Source organism: Orbicella franksi, chromosome 11 (assembly GCF_964199315.1).
Source record: "Orbicella franksi chromosome 11, jaOrbFran1.1, whole genome shotgun sequence".
NCBI lineage: Eukaryota > Metazoa > Cnidaria > Anthozoa > Scleractinia > Merulinidae > Orbicella > Orbicella franksi.
The window spans coordinates 11,402,163-11,426,900 of NC_138155.1; the positions used below are offsets into that span (position 1 = coordinate 11,402,163).

A 24,738-nucleotide genomic window follows, 5' to 3' on the forward strand; every position below is an offset into this window, starting at 1 on the left:
GTTATTTTATCGCGATGCATGTCCTATGTCTTATCAGTTTGCGGGTTGTGTATTCTGATCTGGCAACAATGGAAGTATCCTGTCCAATGGAAAATGAGCGCGTGTCACAGTTAAGTACAAAAGGATGCCGGTTATCTCGCACACGCGGCCCCCTTCTACTATTGCCATCATCGCATGAAGAACTCATCTGCTATTTAGCGTTCAGACGTATTTGTTCTTTTTCCCCCCACCTCCCCGGTCACCGACCCGCAGACTGTCAACATATCTTATATAGTATTTTACTTTTACTGGTGACGAAAGTTTAAACCCCACCTTTCCTGAAGAGATTTTAATCTTTGTTTGTAACTTTAGTTTCAATTAGACTCGTCACATTAATTTTTGTGGCCATGTATCCCAAACGATGTGTTTTCATTGTGGTCTTCAGCAAACTAGTGCGACGCCTTGCGGAGCTCTCGATGTCTTAATGTTTGCAAATGACTCAAGTTAGAAATAAACTTAAAATGAAGGACCAGTTTACTCTCATAATATTTCGTGTGAAATTTGTACTACTTCGTTAAGTGATGCACTTCCTTTTCGTCAAATCCTTATTCATATAAATGGGACAGTATTGAAAGACAAGATGACACAATTTTGAGTACAGATCAAGCTAGAAATGACAAATTGGTTCAAAAATAAAACTGTAAATTTGATTAACGTAACGTATACGTTTTTATACCGACTTCTTGTGCGAAATTACGTCCGTCACCTTATGCGGTGATCTTAGTAACGTTTGGACAATTTGAGCTGGAGAAGCTAGCCATCTTTAGAAAGCGCAACGAAGGTAAACCAACTTTTCGGAACGTTAGAGGATTTTTATTTGTTGTTGTCATGATTGATTTACCGCCAAGTCAAGTACATGTACATGTGTTTTTCACTCACCTTTCCCATCCATTAGCAAACATCATTAGTTGGCCATTCTCGATCCGCCGATTATTGAATTATCGTTATCAGCAATTAAAGGTCATTATCCGTTGTCTTCAATATGTGGTACACGTCCAGTCCACTGATGAACGCCTGAGTAGTTGGAACACTAGTACTTAGACGATAAAATATTTTGGTGGTTTTCGGTATTATTTCAACTTAGAAATTAGGAAGGAAGCCCTTTCAAACAGACCCAAGCGCCGAAATTAACATCCTAATCAAGTATTCAGTAGTCGGTTATTTGTTAGCGTACAAGATGTTTTTCCAGTTATTTTCCAGTATATGAATTATTTTAAGCTGTTTGAAACTATTGTAAGTCAGTCAATTAAGTAAGCGAATAGTGTTTATCATGCCCGACTAATAACGCCCGTTCACACTACACCAAATAAATTTGAAAACGGCGTTTTCACTCTGAAAACGCTTGAAATTTATTTCGTCCACACTAAGCCCGAAAAATTTGAAAAAGCAACCAACACCGATCATATTTTATTACTGTTTGAGGAAAACTCAGGAAGGGAATTCACCTGATTATCGTGCTGCCATCGTTTCCAAAAGCTGTGTTTTGACAGGTTTATTTGTAAGTGTACAAATGTTTTTCAGTGATATTTTCTCATATACCTCAATTGTTTTACCCGGTTTGAAACTAATGTAAATCAACCAATTAGAGTAACGGAATAGTGCGGTTTGTCATGCTCGACTAATAAGGTCTCGTCCTCACTGCGCCAGAGAAATTTGAAAACGTTGTTTCCACTCTGAAAAAGTATCAAATGTTTTGCGTCCACACTACGCACAAGAAAATCGAATGAAGCAAATATCACTGGTCATTTTGGATTTCTGTTTGAGGAAAACTCAGGCAGAGACCTCATATGATAATCGTACTGTCATCGTTCCGAAAAGATCTGTTTTGAGAGGTTTGTTTGTAAGTATACAAATGTTTTTCACTGATATTTTCTCATATACCTCAATTGTTTACCCTGTTTGAAACTAATGTGGCAATTCAATTAGGCCAGTGAATAGGGTTTATCAAGCCCGACTAATATGTTGCGCTTCCCCCTGCCACTTCAAAGAACACTTGTTAGCTAGTCTTAAGACATCGTTAATTTTCATTTGTATTTTTTTTTTACCTTCATTTACATACAAATTAATCGTAAGTCGGGTAACTTATTACCTACCCACATAAATAAGCATGCGATGCCGCAGAATTGCTATTCGCATGCAATCGGGAAGAAAACAAACCACGGGTCTGACACGAGTGGACACACATCCGTGGGTAATTCGTTTAGTTTTTTCTTAGTTTGCATTCCTAGCTAAAAGTAAAATAGGTGGCCAAGTAGACAAACAACTTATGTTACCACTCGTTCTTTAAAAGACTGTGTGATTGTGAAATTTGCTTGCTTTGCTTGCTTGTAACTGATCCAATCTGTCGATGTCTCTCGCGTTTGCAGCTCGACGCCAACACAAAGTGACGCTTGCTGGCTAAAAATCGAAGGAACTTTCAGGTGGCCTTTTCAAAGTCAGGGTCCTGGAAGCGAGGGAGTTAGCGCCAGCAACTTTCTGACGCCATAAATTAATAGAAAGCTTAAGAAGACTCCTGGATACAACCTTTTTGGAATTAGCTAGTGAACAAGAATGGCGAACTTTACCGTAACCGAAAACATCACAATCCAGCTGAACGAAGCAAGCAAATCATTAATACCAACGGAGATAACCATATTTCTTTCAACCTTGAACATTTTGCTGTCCATCACTTCATCACTGGGCAATGCTCTGATCCTTGTTGCTCTTAATAAAGAGACTTCACTTCATCCACCAACGAAACTTTTGTTTCGATGTCTGGCGATCACTGATCTTTGTGTCGGAGTTATTACACAACCACCGTACGCCGCGATCCTTTTCTCTTCTGTAACTGGAATGAGCAGGCAAACTATTTACTACATGAACAAGCTATATAAAGGTTCAGGCTTTGTTTTGAGTCAAGTATCGATCTACACATCCACCGCAATAAGCGTGGACAGGCTGCTAGCCCTGTTATCTGGACTGAGATACAGACATGTTGTAACATTACCACGAGTTCGTGTAGCTACCATTTGCTTTTGGTTGATTGGTATTTCAGTTGAAGCGATAACCTTTTGGAATGTTAGTATTGCTATTACTGCAGGCTGTCTTCTCTCATTTTTTTCTGTAACAATCTCTGCCTTCTGCTACTCGACGATTTATGTCAAGCTTCGACAACATCAGCTTCAAATGTCCCCATTAACCCAGGGACAACCTAACAGCAGAGAACTTCCACTGAATATTACACGATACAAGAGCTCAGTTTCTAGCGTAAAGTGGGTGCAGGTGGTATTACTTGCTTGTTATATTCCATTGGTAGTTGTGACAATGCTCTTGACACATGGCCTAATACCTGAAAGCCAAACTGAAATTGCTGGCCACGTTTCAGTAACTTTTGTCTATGTAAGTTCGTCTCTAAACCCGATTCTTTACTGCTGGAAGATCAGAAGTGTACGTCAAGCAACCAAGGACACGATCAAACAATTGACCTGTTGTAAATCAGTGTAGATATTGCTGGTGATAAACTGCAAGGCTTGCGCTTTGTTAACTTTGACTGCGATGATTACAAACCAAAAGTACTTATTTAAGATTTTTCATTTTATCTTTGAGGAGCAGATTAAGATTCAGACAAAGTACAAAGCTTTGGCTTAATTAAATCAACTACTTGGAAACATCTTTGATCCGATCAGTGCTTCGAACATTTTCGGAAAAGTGGGAAGTTGAATATATGTTTAGAATTCACGGTTCAAGCCAAATTCTCCCCAAAAGGCCCCAGGGGACAAAATACTAAAAGTCTCACGCTTCCAATAGTTTGCTTGTGATGAGTACAGAGTCCCTTCGAATAAAGTTTCAAAAAGAACATAAAATACAGAGATAGTACAAGACTTCATTCTAATTCTTGTTTATCTGACACTGACTGGGTGCAAGAAGTTGACCGTTCTACCTTATTTATTTTATTTATTTATTTATTTATTTATTTATTTATTTTTTTCTCGCTCGGAAACAAAAAAATGGAAATCAGTCTGAAGGACACCCGCAGGAAAAAAAAGAAAATAAATAAAATTATATTATTTCTTTTTTACACCTACTCATTATATTTTCATTCAAGGTTTTTCCTTTTCAAAAGTATAGGGCGAAAAACAGTTAACGATCACCGAGCGTCGTAAAACTGGATTCAAAATTATCGCTTATCTCAGCGTTGAATAGGCCTGGCAGTGTTCTTAATCACTACTTTTCTGAAATATTTAGGAAATAAGCTCATTGGTCGCATATACCAATTGGTCTGGCGTATCCTGAGTTTAATGTTAATCAACATAAAGACAGTAGAAAAGAAGTTTATGTACAAACAATATAAAGGGAACACAATAAGTAGACCAACTGTAATATAATTAGCGTATTTGTATTGTAGTATGGAGCGGTTTTCAATTGAGTGTCGCAAAATGAAAACCAATTAAGTATCAGTTCAGCCAATCACAAAGGACACAGACAATACGGTGAACCAATCAAAAGTCGCGAAGTAATTACACGCAGCTGACCTTAAGCGCAGGAAAGTGCGCGTAAACGAGTCATGATTGGTGACTGGTTTTACTTCGGATTGGATGAAAAAGGGGCGCGAGTTTTCTAAGCCAATTTTCAAGGTCAGTCAATCAATCAATCAATCAATCAATCAATCAATCAATCAATCAATCAATCAATACTTTATTTAACCACGCGACACCTAGGAGTGCAAGCGCTCGTTAAAACGTGTGCGTGAACTCAAAATTGTATATATATATAAAATAGGATTTAATAAACTATGTAAATATGCCAGTACAGCAAAACCAATTTCTTGTCGACACTCACAGGGAAATCGCTCTATGTGTTGCCAGTAGTGTAAGGATATATAAGAAGTGTAGGTATTTATGTGAATACAATATAAGTGCTGTTAGTAGCGCAAGCGATCGTCCTGTAAATAACATTGTAAGGGGCGGTAGCCTCATGGTTAGTGCAAACCCTAGCCGGGAACGTTGTGTTGTCTTGTTGGGAAAGACACTTCATGCTCACAGTGCCTCTCTCCACCCAGGTGCTTCAGTGAGTGCCGGTGAATTTAATACTGGTGGGGAATACTGCGATGGACTAACATCCCATCTAGGGGGGTGTAGAAATACTCCTAGCCGCTTCATGCTGCAAAAACTAGGATAAGCCACTGCTTGACAGACCACTTGGCTCGTATGAACGAAATTTTTCTTCGAGTGTTGAAGAATATTCCATGAGTGAGCGCAGTAAACGAGTTAAATATTTTCTAACAAGAGAAGATAAATTTCTTATCTTTAAGTGACCATGTAATGATCTGTTTATTATGTAAACACCAACGAAATCACTTCCGCTACAAAAGATGTCATTTATTATGTAACCATAGCAACGGTGATCTTTTCACATGTGAAGATAATGTGTTATTTTCACTTTTGAAGATATGTTTTCGCGGGAAAACTCACCAGGTATTTCATTGGTTTTTGTACAATAAATATTATTAGTATAATTTCCAAAGGTTAATTTATGAACTGGACATTCTGATTGGTCGAAAAGCTCATCATATAACACTACATTCACCCCGCTAGAGTTTGGTTACTAAACTCGCTAACTTTGCCATCTCGGCAAGTAAACATGGCGGACAGTTGATGAATGAAGTTTTCATTTATTCGAAAGACATCACTCCAAGTCCAGGATTTTTGAAACGATGGAGAATTTTCAAAATGACCGCTGTCGCCCTTGGACCAAAAATCTTTTTAAGAACTCGCATTCAAGGCTTTTAAGAATCGTGAACGCAGTGGTTACGTCGATCGCCAGCAGGTCAGATCGATTGACCAAAATTTATCTTTCTTCAAACTAAAGCTACTCATTTTTAGGCGATGATGACAACTGTGAATGAAGTCAACAACGATAAAACAAAGGTACTGGATGAATTTATTTTGTGTAGTGTTTTGCTCGTTTGTTTTACTGCCGAACTCGATGAGTAAATTGAGTGACAATCGATGTACATGTAAGCTTAATATTAAAACTGCGGCTGCATAGATGTATGCACACGAACAATTGATATTAAGACCGTCTTTAAACATTGATACTTTGCAGTAAAATACCAGTCCGCTGCCTTTCTTTATCGCTGTAGTTATTCACTATCCTATCCTCTTAGATGGCTTTAATTTTGCAAAGCTCGACACCATAGACGGTTTATTTTCATGAGAGGAAAATAGCCCCAAGGCTTCCTCACACTAGCCGATTTTTTTGTGGGCGGACAAAAAATCTTTACCTGTCGGCTACTGTGCGGTGAATTCAGACAAGTCTGTGACGAGATCGGGGTTTGTCGGGCGATATCTGACAGTGCTAGATCTGAAAACGTCTTGTCGGGCCTTGTCGGCTAGTGTGCGGTGAACCAAGACAGTTTGTCGGGGCTCGCGCGGGCCTCAACCAATTAGGAATGTCATGTGAGTCACGTCAGTGGAAAAGGCTCCATCTTGATTTTGGATGACTCGGCCCAAAGCCTCAACGCGGTTAGTCCCGACAAAAAATCGGCTAGTGTGTGGCAAGCTGTCGGCCCGACAAATTTTAACCCGATTTGACCCAGACAAAAAATCTGCAATTCTACGACAAAAAATCGGCTAGGGTGCGGCAGTCTTTACTAAGTAGATATTTTCAATTATAAAATAATTGAGGTAAAACGCGCGCTCTCATTGGTCGATAGGTGTGGTTAGATGAGAGTATGTTGACACGGTTGTGACGTTTCAAATTTACGCGTATTTTTTTTAGAATTATCTTAATATATAGATTTAGCCGGCTTAAAAGCGGAGCTCCTCAGAATTTTAATTGGATGTTGTTAATAGTTAAAATCATTATACATTGTAGTCACCATCTGTCTTCTCATTGGCTAAAAAGAAAAACTACAGTTAATTCTAGGAAACAGCGCAACCTACAGATTATTCACTAATCTGCTAGCAGATCAGTGAATAATCTGTAGGTTGCGCGCGCCATGCATGATTTTCAAGAGTAACGTCAAGTTCACGGACAGCGAAGTAAGAACATGGCTTGTCGAAAATAAACTGTGTTCGGTGCGGTAATGCGTTTGTCGTTATTTTCTTTAAATCAATGTATAAGAAAACAATTATTAGATTCGGTTTTTGTGATATCCGAAATAATCAAGGGCTCGGTTAGTGTTATCAGCTTCACTTACCTCCACCTTGATTATTCCGGATATCACAAAAACCTCAGCCAATAAATTGTTTATAATCCAACTTGCATGGCATCCGTGTTGGATTACATTGTAATGCAAATAAAAAAAGCTAAGCATTAAACTTAAAGGGCTATTGGGCTGAATTGTATGCACCAAATAAATCAACGTGTGAGAAGAACAGAGAAAGGGTTCTTCTGTATTGAACACATTCCTCGTGTGCGCGGCCCCACGCATGCTATACCGAAAACCGTGGGAAAGAACGCAAAACAGGTAAGCGTGCGAGCGTGGCTGTGAGCGTGACGTGCGAGCGACGAATGGCAATGCCGCGAGCCGCTAGCAGCCGTCTTCCGATGTCCGCGCTACTAGCGGCTCGCGGCATCGTTGCTCGCATGTCACGCTCACAGTCATGAGTCACGCTCGCGCGCTTACTTGTTTTACGTTCTTCCCCATGGATTTTCGAGGACGAGAGAGACTGCTCGCAGTCTAGGTGATGTGATAATGAAAACGAAAATTGAGCCTTAATTCATGGGCAGATTTCAGGGGAACTTAAGAGGCCACCCCTTCCCCCTCCCCCACGACTTTTTTCTATCTAGATCTCTTCGAACGTTCGTTGCACAAATCGTCCCATGTTGGGTCGCCGTTCACGTAGCCCTGCGCCTGCACTCAGCGGATTTTCCCCTTTCGAGAGGGGCCGAGGAACACTGGGAACAAGACATTAATTCGCCGCTCGTGGCAAGTAAATAACCCTGCAAAACACGTCGGATTTAACCATTTTGATCAGAGTTTTTAGGTTTCAAGTGATTTTTCCTCTTTATTAGGTATCGGAAAAATTAACGCTCAGTTATAAACATGTCAGATCATAAGCAACGTGTTCACGAAAGGTCTAACAAGATCCGCAACAGAAAAATTCGAAGTTGAACGCCATGAAATGTTGACACAAGAATAGGTACTTTCTTGAAAAGATTAAGAGGTGAGCCATCTGATATTTTTCATTGTTGATAGTGGTAGGCTTTAGGGTTGATTACAATGTTACAGTGTAAGTAGGCTTATTTTGCACTAGATTTTTGATTCGGTCAGTGTAAAACGCAGACTGCGGACTGCAAACTACAGACTAAAATGTAGACTGACCATTGAGTCCTAAGCGAAAACAGGCTAACTGGAGGCTAACCTAAGTGATGTCCAGGCCAACTGGAGTGATATTCAGTCTAACCGGAGCGCGACTCAGCTGACCGGAGCACAGTCTTTCACTGCAATTAGCCTGAATAATCATGTTTAAGACCAGCGCCTGATACTATTATTATAAAACGATATGTACTTATGAAGTCTGTAGTCTGCAGTCTGCATTTTACTCTCAGTCTGCATTTTACCCCGGTTTGCAGTCCACAGTCTGCGTTTTACACTGACGATTTTCAATTTGATTGCCAGGAAAGTGGAAGTGAAATCGGAACATCTTTGTACATTACTAAATTACATAGGCCATCAAGGAATATTCGACCGTACAGGCCCTTTCATAAAATAACCACAGAATCATTTAAATGTATAGAACAGCTAAACTGTTGGAATTTTGTAAGCAGTATCATCAGTACAGAGTAAATGATGCAGTGCATAAATTAGTATCTTTAGAACATAAAGGAAAAAGAGTCTACTCCCATATACAATGTACTTAAATGTTGGGTGTTAAAGTTCAAAATATCATAGGTAATCAAATTTCTGTAGGTCCCAGGTTAGAATCTAGTTGTAGTTTATAACAAATTAGGTGGCTATCATGTTAGTTACAGTAATTTAATGGAATAATTTTGAATAATTAATTTGTTTATTTATTTATGTCCATTTATATTCTGTTTGCAGAATGCTAAAATGGATACAATTTATTGGTTCTATTTGACAAACAAATCATACAAGAGGCATGCAGGTTGTGGTTTCACTAGATAGTACAACGGTAACCAGAGTTGTGGGAATATCATTCCAGATTTGTACTATCCTTGTCTTCAAAAGCTTATACTAAGTATGTGTTGCTTGACTAAAACAATAATAAGGCATAATCATTCTGTAATCATTGCAGGCTTTGTTAAATTTACTTTCTAGACTGTTCTTCGTTTTTGGACTATTTGTATTTTGGCCAATGTACTATAATGTGTTGTCCCTAAAAAGGCCAACCACTGTTATAAAATTGTACAATTGAAGTGCATGGTACCTTTGCAGTTATTGGAGAGCAAACTGAGTTGCTAGTTTAACCAAATATGATACCAAAGTTAGTGAAACCACCAAAATTTTAAATTTTTATTCCTCCCTATTTATAGCTGTGTAAAATTAACCATCGCTTTACTTGAGTAACTGTAAGCGTCGGGGGATTCTTGTTTTTCAAAATCCCACAAACTATTAAAATACTGGATGTGGTTCTTGATACAAAAGGATAGCAATTATGTGGACTTTCAGTAATATATAAAGACAGAGTGTTTATCCTGGGACAAAGCAAAAACCAAAACTATACATGAATTTATAGTTCCATGACCTATGCAATTCATCCTTGTTCTGTGGTTTATGTGGTTTGAGATCTCACTTGTGATTGGTTATTACACAATAAACATTCCAGGCATATTTTAGGTGTTCATGGTTTTGTGAGTTTGACTGTAATAAGTATTTCTTTAAAAAATAGTGTTTCCTGCATTTTAAGAATACATTATTGGGAAACTTTGCTTGAACCCCTAACAAGTAAGCTGTTAGTGGTATTTCTGCCTTATGTAGTTTTGACTTGCAGGAGTCACAACCAGAAAGTACAACATAAAAGATTTTCAATTGTTTACTCACATCACTCCTCTCCTATTGGCAAGCAAGCTTAAAATGCATAGGGCTGTTTGTACTTCAAGCATCAATTTTCAGGGTAGTTAATTTTTCAGACATTCTGAGTTGTCACCCATTATATTTAGGACATTCATATGAAGTGGGAGAAGTTGTGTATATCCACCTGTAGATTTGATCATTGACAAAAGAGCATGCATTTTCAATGTAATGGAAATTTTGATCATGTAACAAAACTGTCTCCTGTGCTTGGTGACATTCTTATTGCCTCCTTAAGTAGAAAGACAGCATTATAATTAATCATTATATCCTTTGTTTACTCAGTTCCTAAATCTCTACCATATCTCCCCCAAAAATATCAAACGTTTATAGATAAGTGTACCCTTGTGTAAAGTTGGAGATTTTTGTATCTAACTTGAAGATGGAATGGTTTGCACCATCTCGCAAAGTATAACTAAGTATAAGCAGGGTGTGGAGAAATGAAAACCCATTTTTTGGCCTATCCTCTCAGTAAGCTGTAACTATGATGTACTTGTCTAAAAGTCATTCTCGCTAGCCCCAAAAAATTTAATCTCTCACAGTACTTCTGTAGTTTGAATTTCTTCAAAGAATTTCCCAAGGAACTGCTAGGCTTTGTGCTATCAGACATGACTTTCTTTGCAAGCTAATAAGTTCAGAAGCTAAAAGCTATTTTCTTGAGTCAAACAACTCCCTCATGTACATGTAGAAGGAGTTGAACTTGCTGTTTTCCCTTAACTTATGAGCCTTACAGGTAATACAGGTACTTAAATAATTAAGCTATTTAGGGAACTTCTAGGTTCTAATTTGTTTGAAATAAAATCAATATTGAGATGTTCATGCTAAAAAAACCATTCAATCTAGGACTCAAATCTTACCCAATCTGACCTCAAGGATAATCTTCATTTGCACATGACATGATCATTTTCTAAAATCCAAAACTAAAGAGTCACCAGTTAAAGTTTTTATCCTGATCAGGCATAAGAGGGGTGTAAATTTATATCTTTTAACAACTTTTCACCTTAATAACTTACTTTGTCTGGAAACAAGCACATTTTGAATTTCAGAGTTATGGTGGTGCGTAACATGAAGCTACGAAAGCATTTGTCAAAAAATATTTACTTATCTTGTGGCTTTTAGCCTTTTTAGAAGTTAAAGTATTAGGAAAAGTGCTTAATATTTAGATGTTTGCTTGTTCAGTTCAGTTAATCAGCCACCTAGATATCCAAAGTAACTTCCAGATGTTTACAACATTTGCCTGCTGCAATGTTGGTGTACAATGGAGGTACACCAACATGGCAGTTTCATACCGGGCTCTGTAAATTTGCGCAAAATATTTCAACAAATATCTGAAGCTTGGGAAGATGCACAGCCTGTAGAGCTAAAACTTGGAAAGGTGTCTTCTTTATTTATCTCCTATAATATCACAATGTCTTGAATTTATCCACTGAATGGTCAATTCAAATTAATTTTTGTGTGACAGTGCAAACCAAGAATACCAGCTCTAGAACTCTGTCTACTTTTTTCCTAATTTAATTAATTAAAAGTCATTTGCTTTTATGCTTATTTAAAGTTTTCATCAGCAATGTATATGCTTTCATGAAAGGTTAGCACAGACATCATGTTTGTCAGTACCATAGTTGCATCTTGTGTCATGGATTGTTGAGTACTGTTTGAGAAGGATCAAGAACCATTCATTTGATGTATTTCATGTGATCTGAAGAGTTCATGCAAGTCTTCTGAGTTGTCTTGCAGGTAGGATTGTCAAAGTTTAATTAGCATGTCTCTCTTACTTGGTATCTCTCTTACTTACTTTGTATAATTGCAATCAACAAATGACACTGGAAGATCTTCCTGTCTTTGCTGGGGTGATGTCATCCACTATTGCAATAGACCTATTAGGAAAATTATTTCAAATATGATCCTTGCAACCTTTTCATGAAATATATGATCTTGAACATGATGACACTTCAGTCTGGACTGAAAAGAAAAGAGTAACACTTTTGCAGTGTCTATGAATTGTTTGCATTCAACGTTCTTCTCAGTTTATGTTTATTGTCCTGGTCCAAATAATTATAGACATCTTGATCTTCCATTTAGGTCTTAAAACTGTTTGCATTCCAGTTAGTGGCTTTTCTTTTGTTGTCCTCAGTCTGCATTGAATGTGCTGGTTAAAAAAAACAAAAACAAAATATAAACAAATTGGGATGTCAAGTCATCTTGGCAAACATGCATATCTGGGGTTATGCAATCCCAAGCTTCCTCTTTTTGAAAAAGTCAGTAGATCTGATCTTGTCCTTGCCTTTAGATCATGAAGGTTATGCAGTCTTCAGTGACCATGATATAATTGTGTAGTCTAGATCTAGAATAAGGATATAGTTTAGAACCACTCTGTCGTAAATGCTGTGTCTTTAGGGTTACCATGTGCCTGCATCTAAGCGATGTAGCTAATTTGACATGTAAACAACAAAAACATGTCAGGGGATATTTTATTTTGAATTTTTTTTTTCCCAAGAGTGATTTTTGTACAATCACTTCATATATTTTTTTAATCCTATTTCAAAATTGTTCTGTAACTTTTATGTTCACTGAAATTGAATATGGCAAAATGCAGACATATTGTAATGTTTAAGCACTTTGGGTCTAGAATCTGAGTAACATATTAAATTAGCAAAAAAATTGCATTGAGCTGTAGCTTTTTAAAGGTGATTTGGACACTCCCCTTAGGGGGCCTGGATAACTGGATAATTCATTTTCTTTCAAAATTCTTGGTCTCATTTGATAACCAGCTCTATAAGCTTTAATTTGATATAGGGGTTTAGGTAGCTACAGTACGGTGTGAAAGGGGAGCATTACTTCTCTTGGATGCGAAACACCTCTCAAGGTATGCAGTAACCTTAAACCATGAACTTATTGCTTCTTTCCATTTTATGTGAAACAGTATATGACACAGCCACCTTTATAGCAGAGCTCCCAGGGGCCGCCACCAAGCGGAGTCCCATAACTATAGAAACAGAACCACATGCACGCATACAAGTAGAAAACCATAGAACTATTTTTTCATGGTCAACATGTCTAGCAGTGTGGATCATGGCAGGTGCGCCCAACAAAGCCGACGCCGTGGAACATGGCGGCCATAGTTTAATCATACATGTATGATATTGGACATCCATGTCATGGTCAATTGACAGCTGTCAAAACAAGGTATCTGCTGACCAGTATTATGTGACCATATCACGGGCTCAGGTTAAGAGCTCATCAAGGTCACCTGTTTTTTAAAAAGTTGACTGTTGACAAAGTACTGGTTTTCTATTGGATCGTGGGCTCAAGCTAGGTTAACTTCTTGATCAGGGCGGGTTGTTCAGAAGGTATACTAATGTTTTTCACTGCTTATGTTTTATGGAGTTTGAGATTATTGAAACTCAAAACAGAAGGCCAGACATTATAAACAGAAAAAAACCCTCAAAGTTACAAAACTCACATCAAAATCCTGGGTTAGCTTACTCGGGCTTTGAGCAATCTGGCCCAGGAGCTCCACTTTTAGGCTTGGCTAAATCTAAATATTACAATGTTTACAATTGACTCAGTGGTGGCATGAATTTGTACATGTATTTTGTAACAGAATCGTGCATTGCTATTTGCCTTCATGCTGTACATCCATCAATAGTTCATTTTTTTTTTCATAAAATATGCTATTAATACTGTCTACCTTTTAAAAAATACTGGAATTCTACATAGCCTTAAGACACTTCCCAAAAGTGACTGTAAAAAGATACGGTTAAAGGTATGACAGCTGTACAGTATTAAGAACAGCATACAGGAATATAATGAGATCCACTGCAACATTGCAACATTCACAATGAAAAACTTCCCCTGGCATTAATGGTAAAAATAACACTTTGTGGATGAATACTTACATGTGGGCTACCATTAATAATTTTATAATTCAACTTCAATAATTGATGTGTTTTTTTTTTCTCCACGAAGATTGTGGACTACAGGGACTGTTAACTACTGGGTGACCCCATCAAATATACAATTTTGTAATTAAATTATGTCAAAAATTAATCAGTAAGCTATAAGTAAGTTATACCATCTACACATATTTTGCCTTCACTACATGTAGACAATTGAACACACTCGGAGGTTTTGATGCATATGTGCATTTGGTCAACCAAATCCAAGATATGTTTAATTAAGACATCAGTAAAATTACAGCTAAATGGATAAAAAATATATCCTACATGCACTAAAGTTGAACACGAAAAGCCCCCAAAAAATTGAAAAATAGGGACCGTGTATCCCCAAATGCAGTGGCACCAATGGAATCGTCTCCGTGTAGAGCTTTCTCTGCATGCAGGGTCACTGATTGATGTAGAAAAAATAGTTCATGTTCATGTGTAAAAAGGGAATATGGAGGTGCTGTTAGCAATTTACCACGTTTCAGAAGAGTGTATGGATTTACTATTTCGGAAAATTATATTCCATACTTGCTGCACCAGCAAGCCTAGTGTAATACTAATCATCCACTCGACATTTCAACAACAACAGCAAAACCGAGGAAAACTACATAAACACAATATGGGTATCACTACACCTGAATCAAACGAAGGATACCAGAAATGTTACAGAAAATTCGTTTAAGATTTATTATCAATCCAGTTAAAGCCAACAAATGCATTTAGAAGCCAGAAAACGTCCAAAATCTCAAAGACTTGCGGTGTTCAAGTTTAATAATTATTCGCGCCAAAGCGTAATTTGAATATTATTTTCGCCGACGGCTTTGCAGTCCTTTTTTCGGCCGTGGCTTAACCAGGCTTTTACCAATAACCTTAAAAGAAATTCAGCCAAACATTTCACTAAACCCAATAAATTAACCAAACAAAACGAGGAAGTCTCCATAATTTGTAAACGCAGTATGGACGACAACATACGAGCGTCAAAAGCTGTCAAGGGTAGCAAATCGATGGTTTTCATTCTTCCCAAGGTAAACAGAAGAAGAAATTATAGCAGTCTACAAAGCGGCTGTCCTTACTAAAACAAAGAAAACTTCAAAACTCGGCTGGCAGTATTTACAAATACAGTTCTATTACTTTTAGACGTGAGGTTATCGGTATACGGCGGAAAACAACAGAAAACTAAGCTTGTTTGTTTACAGTATGCAACTTTATATTCAACAACGACTCTAGTCTTATTGTTTGAAATTTATCAAATTTCTCCCAGTATGGTTCCAAATCAGATAATCAGGGAGACTTTAAAACTCCTATTGAAAATATAAGCTTAACTTCTAAGCTTATCTCGCCGACGCAACTACATAATTTTTATGGAAAACGCGAAAGTTTCTATGTAAAACAGTCGCTTACCACAATTTGGCAGTTCACTTCAGTTTGAATCCTATAGGCAGAAACTTCCAGCAAAAGCTGCGAAGACTGAACTGAACTAATCTTTTCGATAGATCAAGGAATCAACTACTCTTTTCCCGCTGTGTTTTTTCCTCTAAACACAAGAAACACGTTTGATTTCTCTTGTTGATCACCTGATGAAATCATATGACTTCTTGCACGGCTGCACATCTCGACGCGCGAAGTTGTGTAGTCTTCTGAGTAAGTTTTTCGGGTATTCCAGCTCTTTTCTATAGCCGTCGTTCGCTCTGCCTCACGGCATTGTTCGGTATTATTTCATATCCTTTCTCTAGCCCTAACTCGATCTAATTCACAGCACTGTTCAGTACTACCTCGCCTCCTTTCTAGCCCTGGCCCGCTCTTTCGCGATCTTCTTCGCCACTTCTTTGGCTGTCAATCCTTGCTCTCTGCCGTTCTCTTTCAAGTTCTGCTTCAGTTAAACCCTATCTTGAAAACGTTAGATCAACCCCTCCGATCGTTTGTCAACATAACAAATAGAAATGTTTTTTTTTTTTTTTTCCCCCTGACTTTTCTGAAAAATCCCGCCCAGAACAGATGGCATTCCCTAGCTTCCCCGTGAGGGCTACCGCGAGACGCCCCTCCCCTTCCCCCAGAGTCTGTACGGACGGCGTTCGCTCGCTCGTACGCTGACGTCATAACCAAATTTTCTCGGCTTGATGGGTTACCAATTTTGCTTACCCATGGTGCTTCGCGCGCAGAAGCTCCGCTATAAAATCAGTGGAAAACTTTTTCTGTGTTACATAGCCTCATCTAAATACTCGGAGGGTTGAGAGAATTCTCGAAAAATATTGCAAGCCCCCGACTACGTCTCGGGTTTGCATGACCTGTCTAGAATTCTCCCAACCCTCCTCGTGTTTAGATAAGGCTACTGTAAACTCAGAAAAAGTGCTATATTGCTTAAATAAAAAAAAAAAAAGATCAATATCGTGTCAAGCTAGAAAGCTAGAAAATTTGACCATTTACTGCACTTTTAATGCAAGTCAATTTATTACAAGACATATTGAGACATATGTTACTAAACTCTATTGTCATCCATTAAGATCTTTGTTTCACAAAACGCCGTTGGCTGTGGCTTAGCAATGTACAGTAAAATATAAATAGGTCATTTTCAAAGAATAAGTTTAAATCAAAGTGTACATACATATCCAAGAATCGAATCAAGTGTACACTTTTTCACCATCAGGATGACTGAAAATTAGCCAATCTTAGCTGCAGCAGTTAACCAGCCAACATGGGTTGGTGATTTTTAGGTATTTACTTTTATCAGCATGCCCCTATATTTACTTTACTCTATATTACGAAAAAACTGTTTCCCATCGATTACCTTAATCACTTGGATTACCTACGGATACCTTTAACATGTATAATAGCTGTGAAGTATCTACGTATTTGCTCGACTTAAAAAAAAAAAAGAAATACCGTCTCCGTGTTCCAAAGTCTCAGCGTTTACTAGACAAGCTCCTCGCCTCAAAGGGCGCAGAAAAGATACCCTGTACCTCTGCTGTAACGAGTGCTGTCTACCAAGCGAAGTGGAGAACAAAGTTTTCCTCCTTTCCCGTTTAGTGTCGCCAATAACAAAGCCGTGTTTATAAGTATTTCAGTTCCTCCATCTTTGAGCTGTCAAAGCCGTAGTTACTGAGTTCTATTTTGCCGCTAGTTAGACAATCCTACGGGCCTAATACCTTTAGTTACATGATCTATTGAGGTTAATTACCTATTACTTCTTTGTTAGAAATTACATAAAAGCACGAAGCCCTGAAATCTAGCTCCTACAAAATTACCTATTTTAAAATGAAGACTGAATTGCTGTACGTGAGCAGAAATCAATTCTAAATGGGTACGTAGGCAGCGGTGTCGATCGATCGATGCACCTTCTAATAATCATGTGTTCTTATTTAATCCTTACACCCACACCATCTGAAAATAACACATATCTCCAGAAAGCCCAGGATGATTAAGATGCAATTTTTGGCGATGAAAATGGATGCATCTCTTTTGTACTCCAGCCACAGAACCATACGAAGCCCCAGAAATGTGGTGTTGACAAAGACGACTTGTATCGCGATGCGTAATGCTGATCCAAATCGATGGATCTTCCATTGGCGATTTCCTTGTAGTTTATTTTCTACCAGTTGAGCAGGAGAGATCAAGAAGCTGACACAAACGAGGGCGATGATGGTCTTCTCAAGACCCAGTGGAACTCCGTCTTTGAGTTTGTTTCCTTCCAGGATGACCTCCAACATTTCAACGCCGTCGAAAAGGTCCAGAGTTATCTGGAAAGACAGCTTCGAAACGAGATCTCTGTATTCGTTTGAATCGGCCGCGGTGTTCAGCAGCAACAACAGTAGAAGCGGAGTTAGACAAAAAGTCTTTTTCAACACATTCGGACCATGAAACACGTTCTCGTCGAGTTTGGCTTCCACAAGTTCAAACATTATTCCCACGGTGGGCACCAAAGCGAGCCAGATGTATAACCCCCAAACGAAGAAAAGCCAGCGCAGTTTTCCTTCATCGTGCAGGATATAGAACCACAGTATTAAAGCTGGGAGGCACAGTAGTAGTAATCCATACCAGGCATTTTGATTTTCGTATCGTGCTAGGAACGAAGCAAAGGAAAGAAACTGAAGGATCATTATGCTAAAAAAAGCGAATCGCCCCAAACGGACCAACGGCGAAGCCATTTTTTTAAGGCTTTAGCTATAGAACTATCGTGAAAATTCTCCTCGCTGCGAAAAGATGTTCCTGTTTACCAATAAACGGTCTACGCACAACACTATCTGTCCTTTATGGAACGATGTTTTCAAGATGACACATTCCGTCATCTTTTTTCATTATCTGACGTTGGCCGAACTTCTGCCCGCAGTCTTCCGAGCAGAATACTTAAAAAGCCCTGAGTCCTTTGTCTGTTGAGACAAGGAATGTTATGCCCACAGAATAAAGAATATTCGAGTAAAACTTAACAGAGGAGGGAATAATAAAAACTAGTTCATATTTAACCAGCATTGCAAATTCGCAATGACAGAAACGTCCGTTGAAACTTGTCCGCGTGTTTAAATTTAAAAACGTGCATATTTTTTTTTCTGAAATTAACATGTAAAACAGTTTCTGACGTTAAACCATGGTGACAATAAATAGAAAAGAAATATACTATAAGTTAGGTGTTATCTTGACCTTACATGGCCAAATAACATCGCAGCGTAAAAAAAAAAAAAAGATAATTTACTTCTAAGCTCATCAGGGGCAAAGAATCGAAAACAGATGACCCATACCTAACATGACTCCGAAATGCTACCAAATTAACGAAAAGTGCAACAAATACCAAGGTATTTTACATGTAAAAAAAAAAAGGAGCAACAAACGCTGACAGCAGCTTTGTTTAATCAAGCTAAAAAAGTGAATGCAAATAAGTCAATCAAAGCAGAAAGTAATGTAACATCCGAGCAGAACTCGATCAATTCTAAAGAGAATAGTAAATTTTTAATCAGATTCCACTGCCAAAAGCTCTGAGTATGGAACAATTTAACTGAGCATGGTCTAATTAACAAAGGGACGTCACTTTGTCCTGCGTCTGTGCTGTTATTGATCATAATTTCGTCATAACATTGTCAAAGAAGCTGTGGATCGATGAGGCGATAGCCGAGTGGATCCGCAAACTACTTTGACAATGTTATGACGGAACTCATTGTCAGTAACAGGACAGACGCGTGAAAAACTGACGTCAATTTGTTTTTGCGATAAGAAATTGCCAAATTGCTCGTTGACGCATTGCAAAAATTATATCTTTATGTGTCTGTCCGCTTTATTGACAATGAAAATTGGTCAATGAAAACGCAAGAATTTCTGCAGTTATCGTATAAAATACTTTTTTCAACTCTCAAAATGTTTTCATCCAGTGTTTTACTATCTTTGGTGTTACCAGAATGGAAAATCTCATTTGGTGTTCTAGTGTGGTAAGTGTCATCCACATTACATTAGTAAGAGCCATAAGAAAACACTTTGAACGTTCACATAGCAACTGATGACGTAAAATTTCCCGATCGCGTTGATAGTAAAATGCGTTTTCGTATATGTCATTTCTGGGAGCATGAATTCTACAGTAGGGCGATCTTTGCAGACGACACTGACTTATTTTTTACACTGTATACAAGCGACAGGGTTTTATCGACTCAAACTTGAAATGAATAGAAGATTATTCTTCGTGCCAAGGCCTCGCCGGCCAGAGGCAACTGGTGGCTCTGGGGTATTGGGGACGAGTATGGCTTTTTTTTATTTCAAAGGTCTTTTTTAAAACTTTTTGGCTGATTCGTTTTTGGCTAACAAAAACAGACTTGCAGTGTCCGCAACCGCGTCGAAAAGAGCCAGTGCTATTCGCAGTGACAACTCAACTCTACCGGCTTTCATTGCAATGTCTGTAAGATCGCAACGCCTTGAAATGGCGTTATTTATGCGTCCGGTAAGTACAAGCAAATACATTTTGCATTGCATTGCATTGCATTGCTTTGTATTTCGTGTTGGAATGTGGCGCTTACTTCGTCGTGTAATTTATTCAAATAGCTTTTGGGCAGTACATTTTTTAAGTTTTCGCAATGCGGATCGGAGATTAGTATCCATAATCGAAGCATCTCAGCCGCATCTCAGCCGTTTAGAAGTAGTCCCAGCATCGCGTTACATATGTAGGTCTCTTTTATTATCACCAGTTTTAGTCTGCGCCGTTTTCGCTTGTTTAAGTCTGTTTTGTTTGTGTTTGTTAAAGTTTTAACCACATTGAATGACAAGTTGTTGATCGCCAATTAAATAAAGTGTGCGTTTACATTCTCATTACTCGCTGGAGATGGTTTCACGTCTTGTAGGTAGCTTCACGTCTTGATGGTAGCTTCACATTGGAATCATTCCAATGGCCAGCTAAAAGCTTAGCAAAATCAACAGGGGTAGCCGAAGAGTCATTTTTGGAATGTTCACCAAAAGAACCTTTAGTGGTCGAGGTTTTCCTCGATGAATGAGTTGCCAGTAATCGGATACCCGTGTTTGCGCAAAGAATTCTGGGATCGTCAGGGTGCAAACATTGCTAGTCGCTAGAAGGAAATGTATGGCGGAAAGTTGTTTCGAGGTACAAGAAAACGACTTTTGATAGAGGTCAACGCTTTTTCGCCGTCGTTTTTTATCGCAAATGGATTTGGGCAATGTTGATATGTGGAATAGGTAAGTTTTGTTTGAATAACCGTGAAATATGTGACAAAATCTACCGATAAACTCCCTCGCTCGCGTGAGGTTTATTGTGAAATTTACATCGCGTATGGTCTGAAATATTACAAAATTAATTAGGTATAAATCGAGAGGAAATAACCCGATAAAGCCTTTTAAGTTGTGTACAGGCTACTTTTGGCTTATTTGAAAGCTCAGTCATACAAATAATACTGGAAATAAGCCCGGTGGCAATCATTGTACTGTCTGGGGTTGATTTAATGACAAATGAGTTCGTGCGACTCATGCTATGTGGCTACTGTGTTGCTCAAAGCCTTTGTTTTGCTTTTACAAGCACATATTTCAGTGATTTTCCTTTTCTATAACTGATCAAGGGTGGCTCCTTGAATATATCTGAGTATTTGTATTTAAAAGTGCCATTTTTGCGTGATTATGCTTTCCAAAGTTTGGTATTGACGATTGAGTAAAATTGCCCGACACAGAGGGTAGTAGTTCCTTGTGCAATTTTCGATTTCTGTTTTAGAGCTTCTTCTCTGTCTTTATATTTAACTTCTCGGAGGGCCTTTTCTACCATCTGCTCCGGGTACCCTCTCGAGATCACGCGTGTATTGAAATTTTCAATGTTCTCTTCAATGTATTTCACAATAAACCTCACGTAAGCAAAAGGGAGTTTATCGGTAAACGTTAGCACTTATTTCACGGTTATTCAAACAAAAACTTACATTTTACATGTATCAACATTGCCAAAATCCATTTGCGATAAAACAACTGCGAAAAAGCGTTGATCTCTCCCCAAAACCATGTTTTTGGGCGTCGAAACAACTTTTCGCCATACATTTCCTTCCGCTTGCAATGTTTGCCCCTCTGACGATCCCAGAGTTCTTTGCGCAAACACGGGTATCCGATTACTGGCAACTCATTCATTGGCTCAGATGGCATAACTTTTGCTATAACTACTAAAGACGTTTATTATTGCATATAATATTATGATAGTATAATTTTTTGTACAATGCAGATAATCCAACAAGCCTAAAGGTCAACAGAATTGCCAAGCTGAAGAAAAAGTGTAGGCGAAAGTAAACAAGACAGAACGCCATGATGACAACTATCTTATAGGGTGTTTGGTTTCTTTTTTAATCAATGGATCTGTTAAAGAAACCTGAACACAACCACGATCTTTCCAAGAAAACGAAGAATGAAAAAGCTCTGATATCCAATTCCAAGAAAAGTTGATAAACAATCATTTACAGTTGACGTCATTAATTGTGTTTCGACTTTCTAAAGCCCGGGTCGCACTAGTGTAAAAAGTTGCTTGTTTTACAAAAAAATCTGTCAACAGGTAGGTTTTTCCCGTGCGACCGATTTGTCAGACATTGTCAAAAATGAGCGGAATGTACCAAATGTTCAGAGATGCCGGCACTTAAAATTGCCAAGCTCTGGACGCCCCAAATGTCACAAAAAATCGAAAAAGCTATTAAACTGTCACTCGTGACGCAAATAGTCAATGAAAAACGCGGTAAAATCACGTTTACTTGTGATTTGGCGCCAAACTTGTTGAGAAGGCTACGAAGATGGATCTTTCTTGGCCATATGCGAGTTCCAGTGCTCTTTATATGCCATTAAGAGCGATGACTCCAGATAAAAGAAATTATTTTGGTCAGCAAGAAGTCAATTTGAGTCAACCAACATTCGGTCCATATCAATTCAGTCATGGCTCAAGCGGTGGCATCTCCTCACCGGCTTCACTTGGAGAAGAAACTTTTGAGAGCCAGTCCCCAAGTCAGTCCAACCAGTCCAAGAAATACGATAAGTGGACCAACGAACAGCAGAAGTACTTGGTCCAATTATGGGCTGAGAAGCAGGATATGCTTAACAGCAAGGATACAAGAAATGCTTGGCGTGCGATTGCTGATGAGATTAACAACAAGTTCGCAACCAACAAGACGGTGGATAAGTGTATAAGAAAAATTAAGTACCTAGTTGACGCCTACAAAGAAAAGAAAGAATGGAATAGAAATCAAACCGGCGGCAACTTGCGAAAATCTGTTTTCTACGACGAAATCGATGCTGTTTTGGGTTGTCGTGACATCGTGACCCTTAGGCACGTTCAAGAAGCTGGTGATTCTCCGTCGACAACATCATGTTCAGCGGATAGCGAAAGCCCCTTGAATGTATCTGCTGTGTCCAGCATCGAGAAGGAGCCAATGGAATCCGCTTTGCCACTAAAATCTCGCCTGGAAAGGAAGAAAGGTCCACGCAAAAGGAAGAGAAAACCAGAGGATGCCGACGGAGAAATGGAAGAGCACTTCAAACGTGCTTAAGATGAGATCAAATTCCAAGGAGAACGCGTTGCGTCTTGAATGGAAAAAATGCAAGAGGTGCAAATGCAGCAGATGAAAATGATGAACCAATTTATGGGGAATTTTCTCCAGGCATTTAAGGAGAAAAATAGTTAAATGTCAAACACTTTCTTTCATCCATCTATGATATGCGATTTATGATATTTGTAATATGCATGTGCAAGGTTCTGTTACTTTTTTTGTTACTGTATAGTACAAGATGAGAGTTTGCTAAAGACAAACTGAAATGTTCAATTCTTGCTTAAATTTTAGAGCTATTATACCATTGAAATGTGTTCACTTTGACACTGAACATGGTTAGTCCCCTCCACTAACTATGCACTGAAGAAAATTATTTGATTTGTGTTCAAATAAAATGAAGTAAATCTCGGATAACTCGCAACAGATTAGTTCTTTCCGGAAGGTCACAACAAAAACTTAAACCAATGAAGCTTGTCACTGTTCAGTAAAACGTTTACAAAGAAGATATATATTCTTTCAAAACCTCTCTTATGTTATCTCCATCTTGCATTACATTCGTATCATCATTCTCGCCATCATCGTCATCATTTTCGCCACTGTCATCCCAGTGGTCGCCGTTCCTGATGCAGAAATTATGAAGTACCGCGCAGGCAATTGCAGTCTTGACTGCAAAGTTCATGTTGCTGTCGAACCGCTTTGCTAAAATCCTCCATCGGCTCTTTAAGATACCAAAGGCGCATTCAACAGAAACTCTGGCAGCGGTCAGCTCTCGGTTGAAGGAAATCTCGTCTCGATCCCTCGTTGCTTCGGGAAAAGATTTTTGTAGCCATGGTCAAAGGGGATAAGCGCTATTCTCGACGAAATACGGCCGAATTTCATGATGACCAATCTGTATAGTAGGACTTTTTAGGACTTCGTTACCTTCTGCACGTCTGTACAATGTGCTGTTTCTCAGAACTCAGGCATCGTGAAGACTTCCAGGATATCCGGCGGCGAAATCTAGAAACAGTTTGTGGCCGTCCACTACCCCTTGAACTATAAAATCGTACTGATGATACCGGCTAAAATAATCGACAGCGTTTTCATCGGGGGCTTTTATCTGAATATGGGTGCCATCAATCGCTCCAGCAACATTGGGAAGATTAGAAAGTTCAGAAAATGTTTCCATGCATGTCCTAGTCTCTCCTTCACTTACTGGAAATTTTATGTACTCGTTTCTCAGTTCAAATAGTGCCCCAGTAACATCTTGAACTGCCTCGATTACGGTACTTTTCCCTACACCAAAGTTAGCTCCAACTGTCAAATACGAGTTTCCACGTGCAAGACGGTAAAGACCGAGAGCGAGCACTTTCTCTGGAGGAATGTAATCACGCAACGAGGTGTTTTGCCGCAGAAGAAAAGGGTGCAGCATATTGAGAAGTGTATTAAAGGTATTCCTATTGATTCGTAACTGGCTTTTGAAGTAGTTGGGAGGAATTGCAAGATTCCTAAAGTGTATCTCGAACCACGGTCCGTTTGGTCTTGGCAAACGCCAGCGGTATGGATTGTATCGTCTTCGCCGTCTATGCTGTCTGATCTGACGCTCGTATTCCAACAACGCTAGCCGGATATTTAAGTTATGAAGTCTGTAAATACAGTGCAGATTGTATAGATTTGCCATTCTAGCCTGCATACAAGTTAAAAGCAATAAAAGTCCAACAAAAGCGAAAGCCGCATCTCGTGGTTCCACGATCATGCGCTAAATGTTTAATATGCC

General features: G+C 38.7%; 3 protein-coding genes across 4 annotated transcripts in view; 1 reads left to right on the forward strand and 2 right to left on the reverse strand.

Moving 5' to 3' along the window:
• Positions 1–11,643: 11,643 nt before the first annotated feature.
• Positions 11,644–22,982, forward strand: LOC145502630 (uncharacterized). Of its 2 annotated transcripts, none has more exons than XM_081481968.1 (2): positions 11,644–11,791; positions 12,978–22,982. In XM_081481968.1, exon 2 carries the CDS (start codon positions 22,233–22,235, stop codon positions 22,980–22,982), a length of 750 nt encoding a protein of 249 aa, XP_081338094.1. In that variant the 5' UTR covers positions 11,644–11,791; positions 12,978–22,232. The 2 variants fall into 2 exon arrangements, with proteins under 2 accessions (XP_081338094.1, XP_081338093.1); XM_081481967.1 differs by lacking the exon at positions 11,644–11,791 and having other exon boundaries at positions 12,747–14,548; positions 14,598–22,982.
• Positions 17,355–18,092, reverse strand: LOC145502089 (uncharacterized). Its single transcript, XM_081481372.1, has one exon. It carries the CDS (start codon positions 18,090–18,092, stop codon positions 17,355–17,357), a length of 738 nt encoding a protein of 245 aa, XP_081337498.1.
• Positions 22,983–23,939: 957 nt separating the features above from the next.
• LOC145502629 (uncharacterized) overlaps positions 23,940–24,738 on the reverse strand; it is a 966-nt gene continuing 167 nt past the window's right edge. Inside the window, exon 1 of the mRNA XM_081481966.1 lies at positions 23,940–24,738. This exon is cut by the window's right edge and continues 167 nt beyond it. Coding sequence (XP_081338092.1) covers positions 23,941–24,717 — 777 coding nt within the window. The 5' untranslated portion in view covers positions 24,718–24,738 and the 3' untranslated portion in view covers position 23,940.

Coding starts and splice junctions, on each gene's coding strand:
- LOC145502089 (XM_081481372.1), bottom strand. CDS start 18,092: ATGATCCTTCAGTTTCTTTCCTTTGCTTCGTTCCTAGCACGATACGAA.
- LOC145502630 (XM_081481968.1), top strand. CDS start 22,233: ATGGATCTTTCTTGGCCATATGCGAGTTCCAGTGCTCTTTATATGCCA.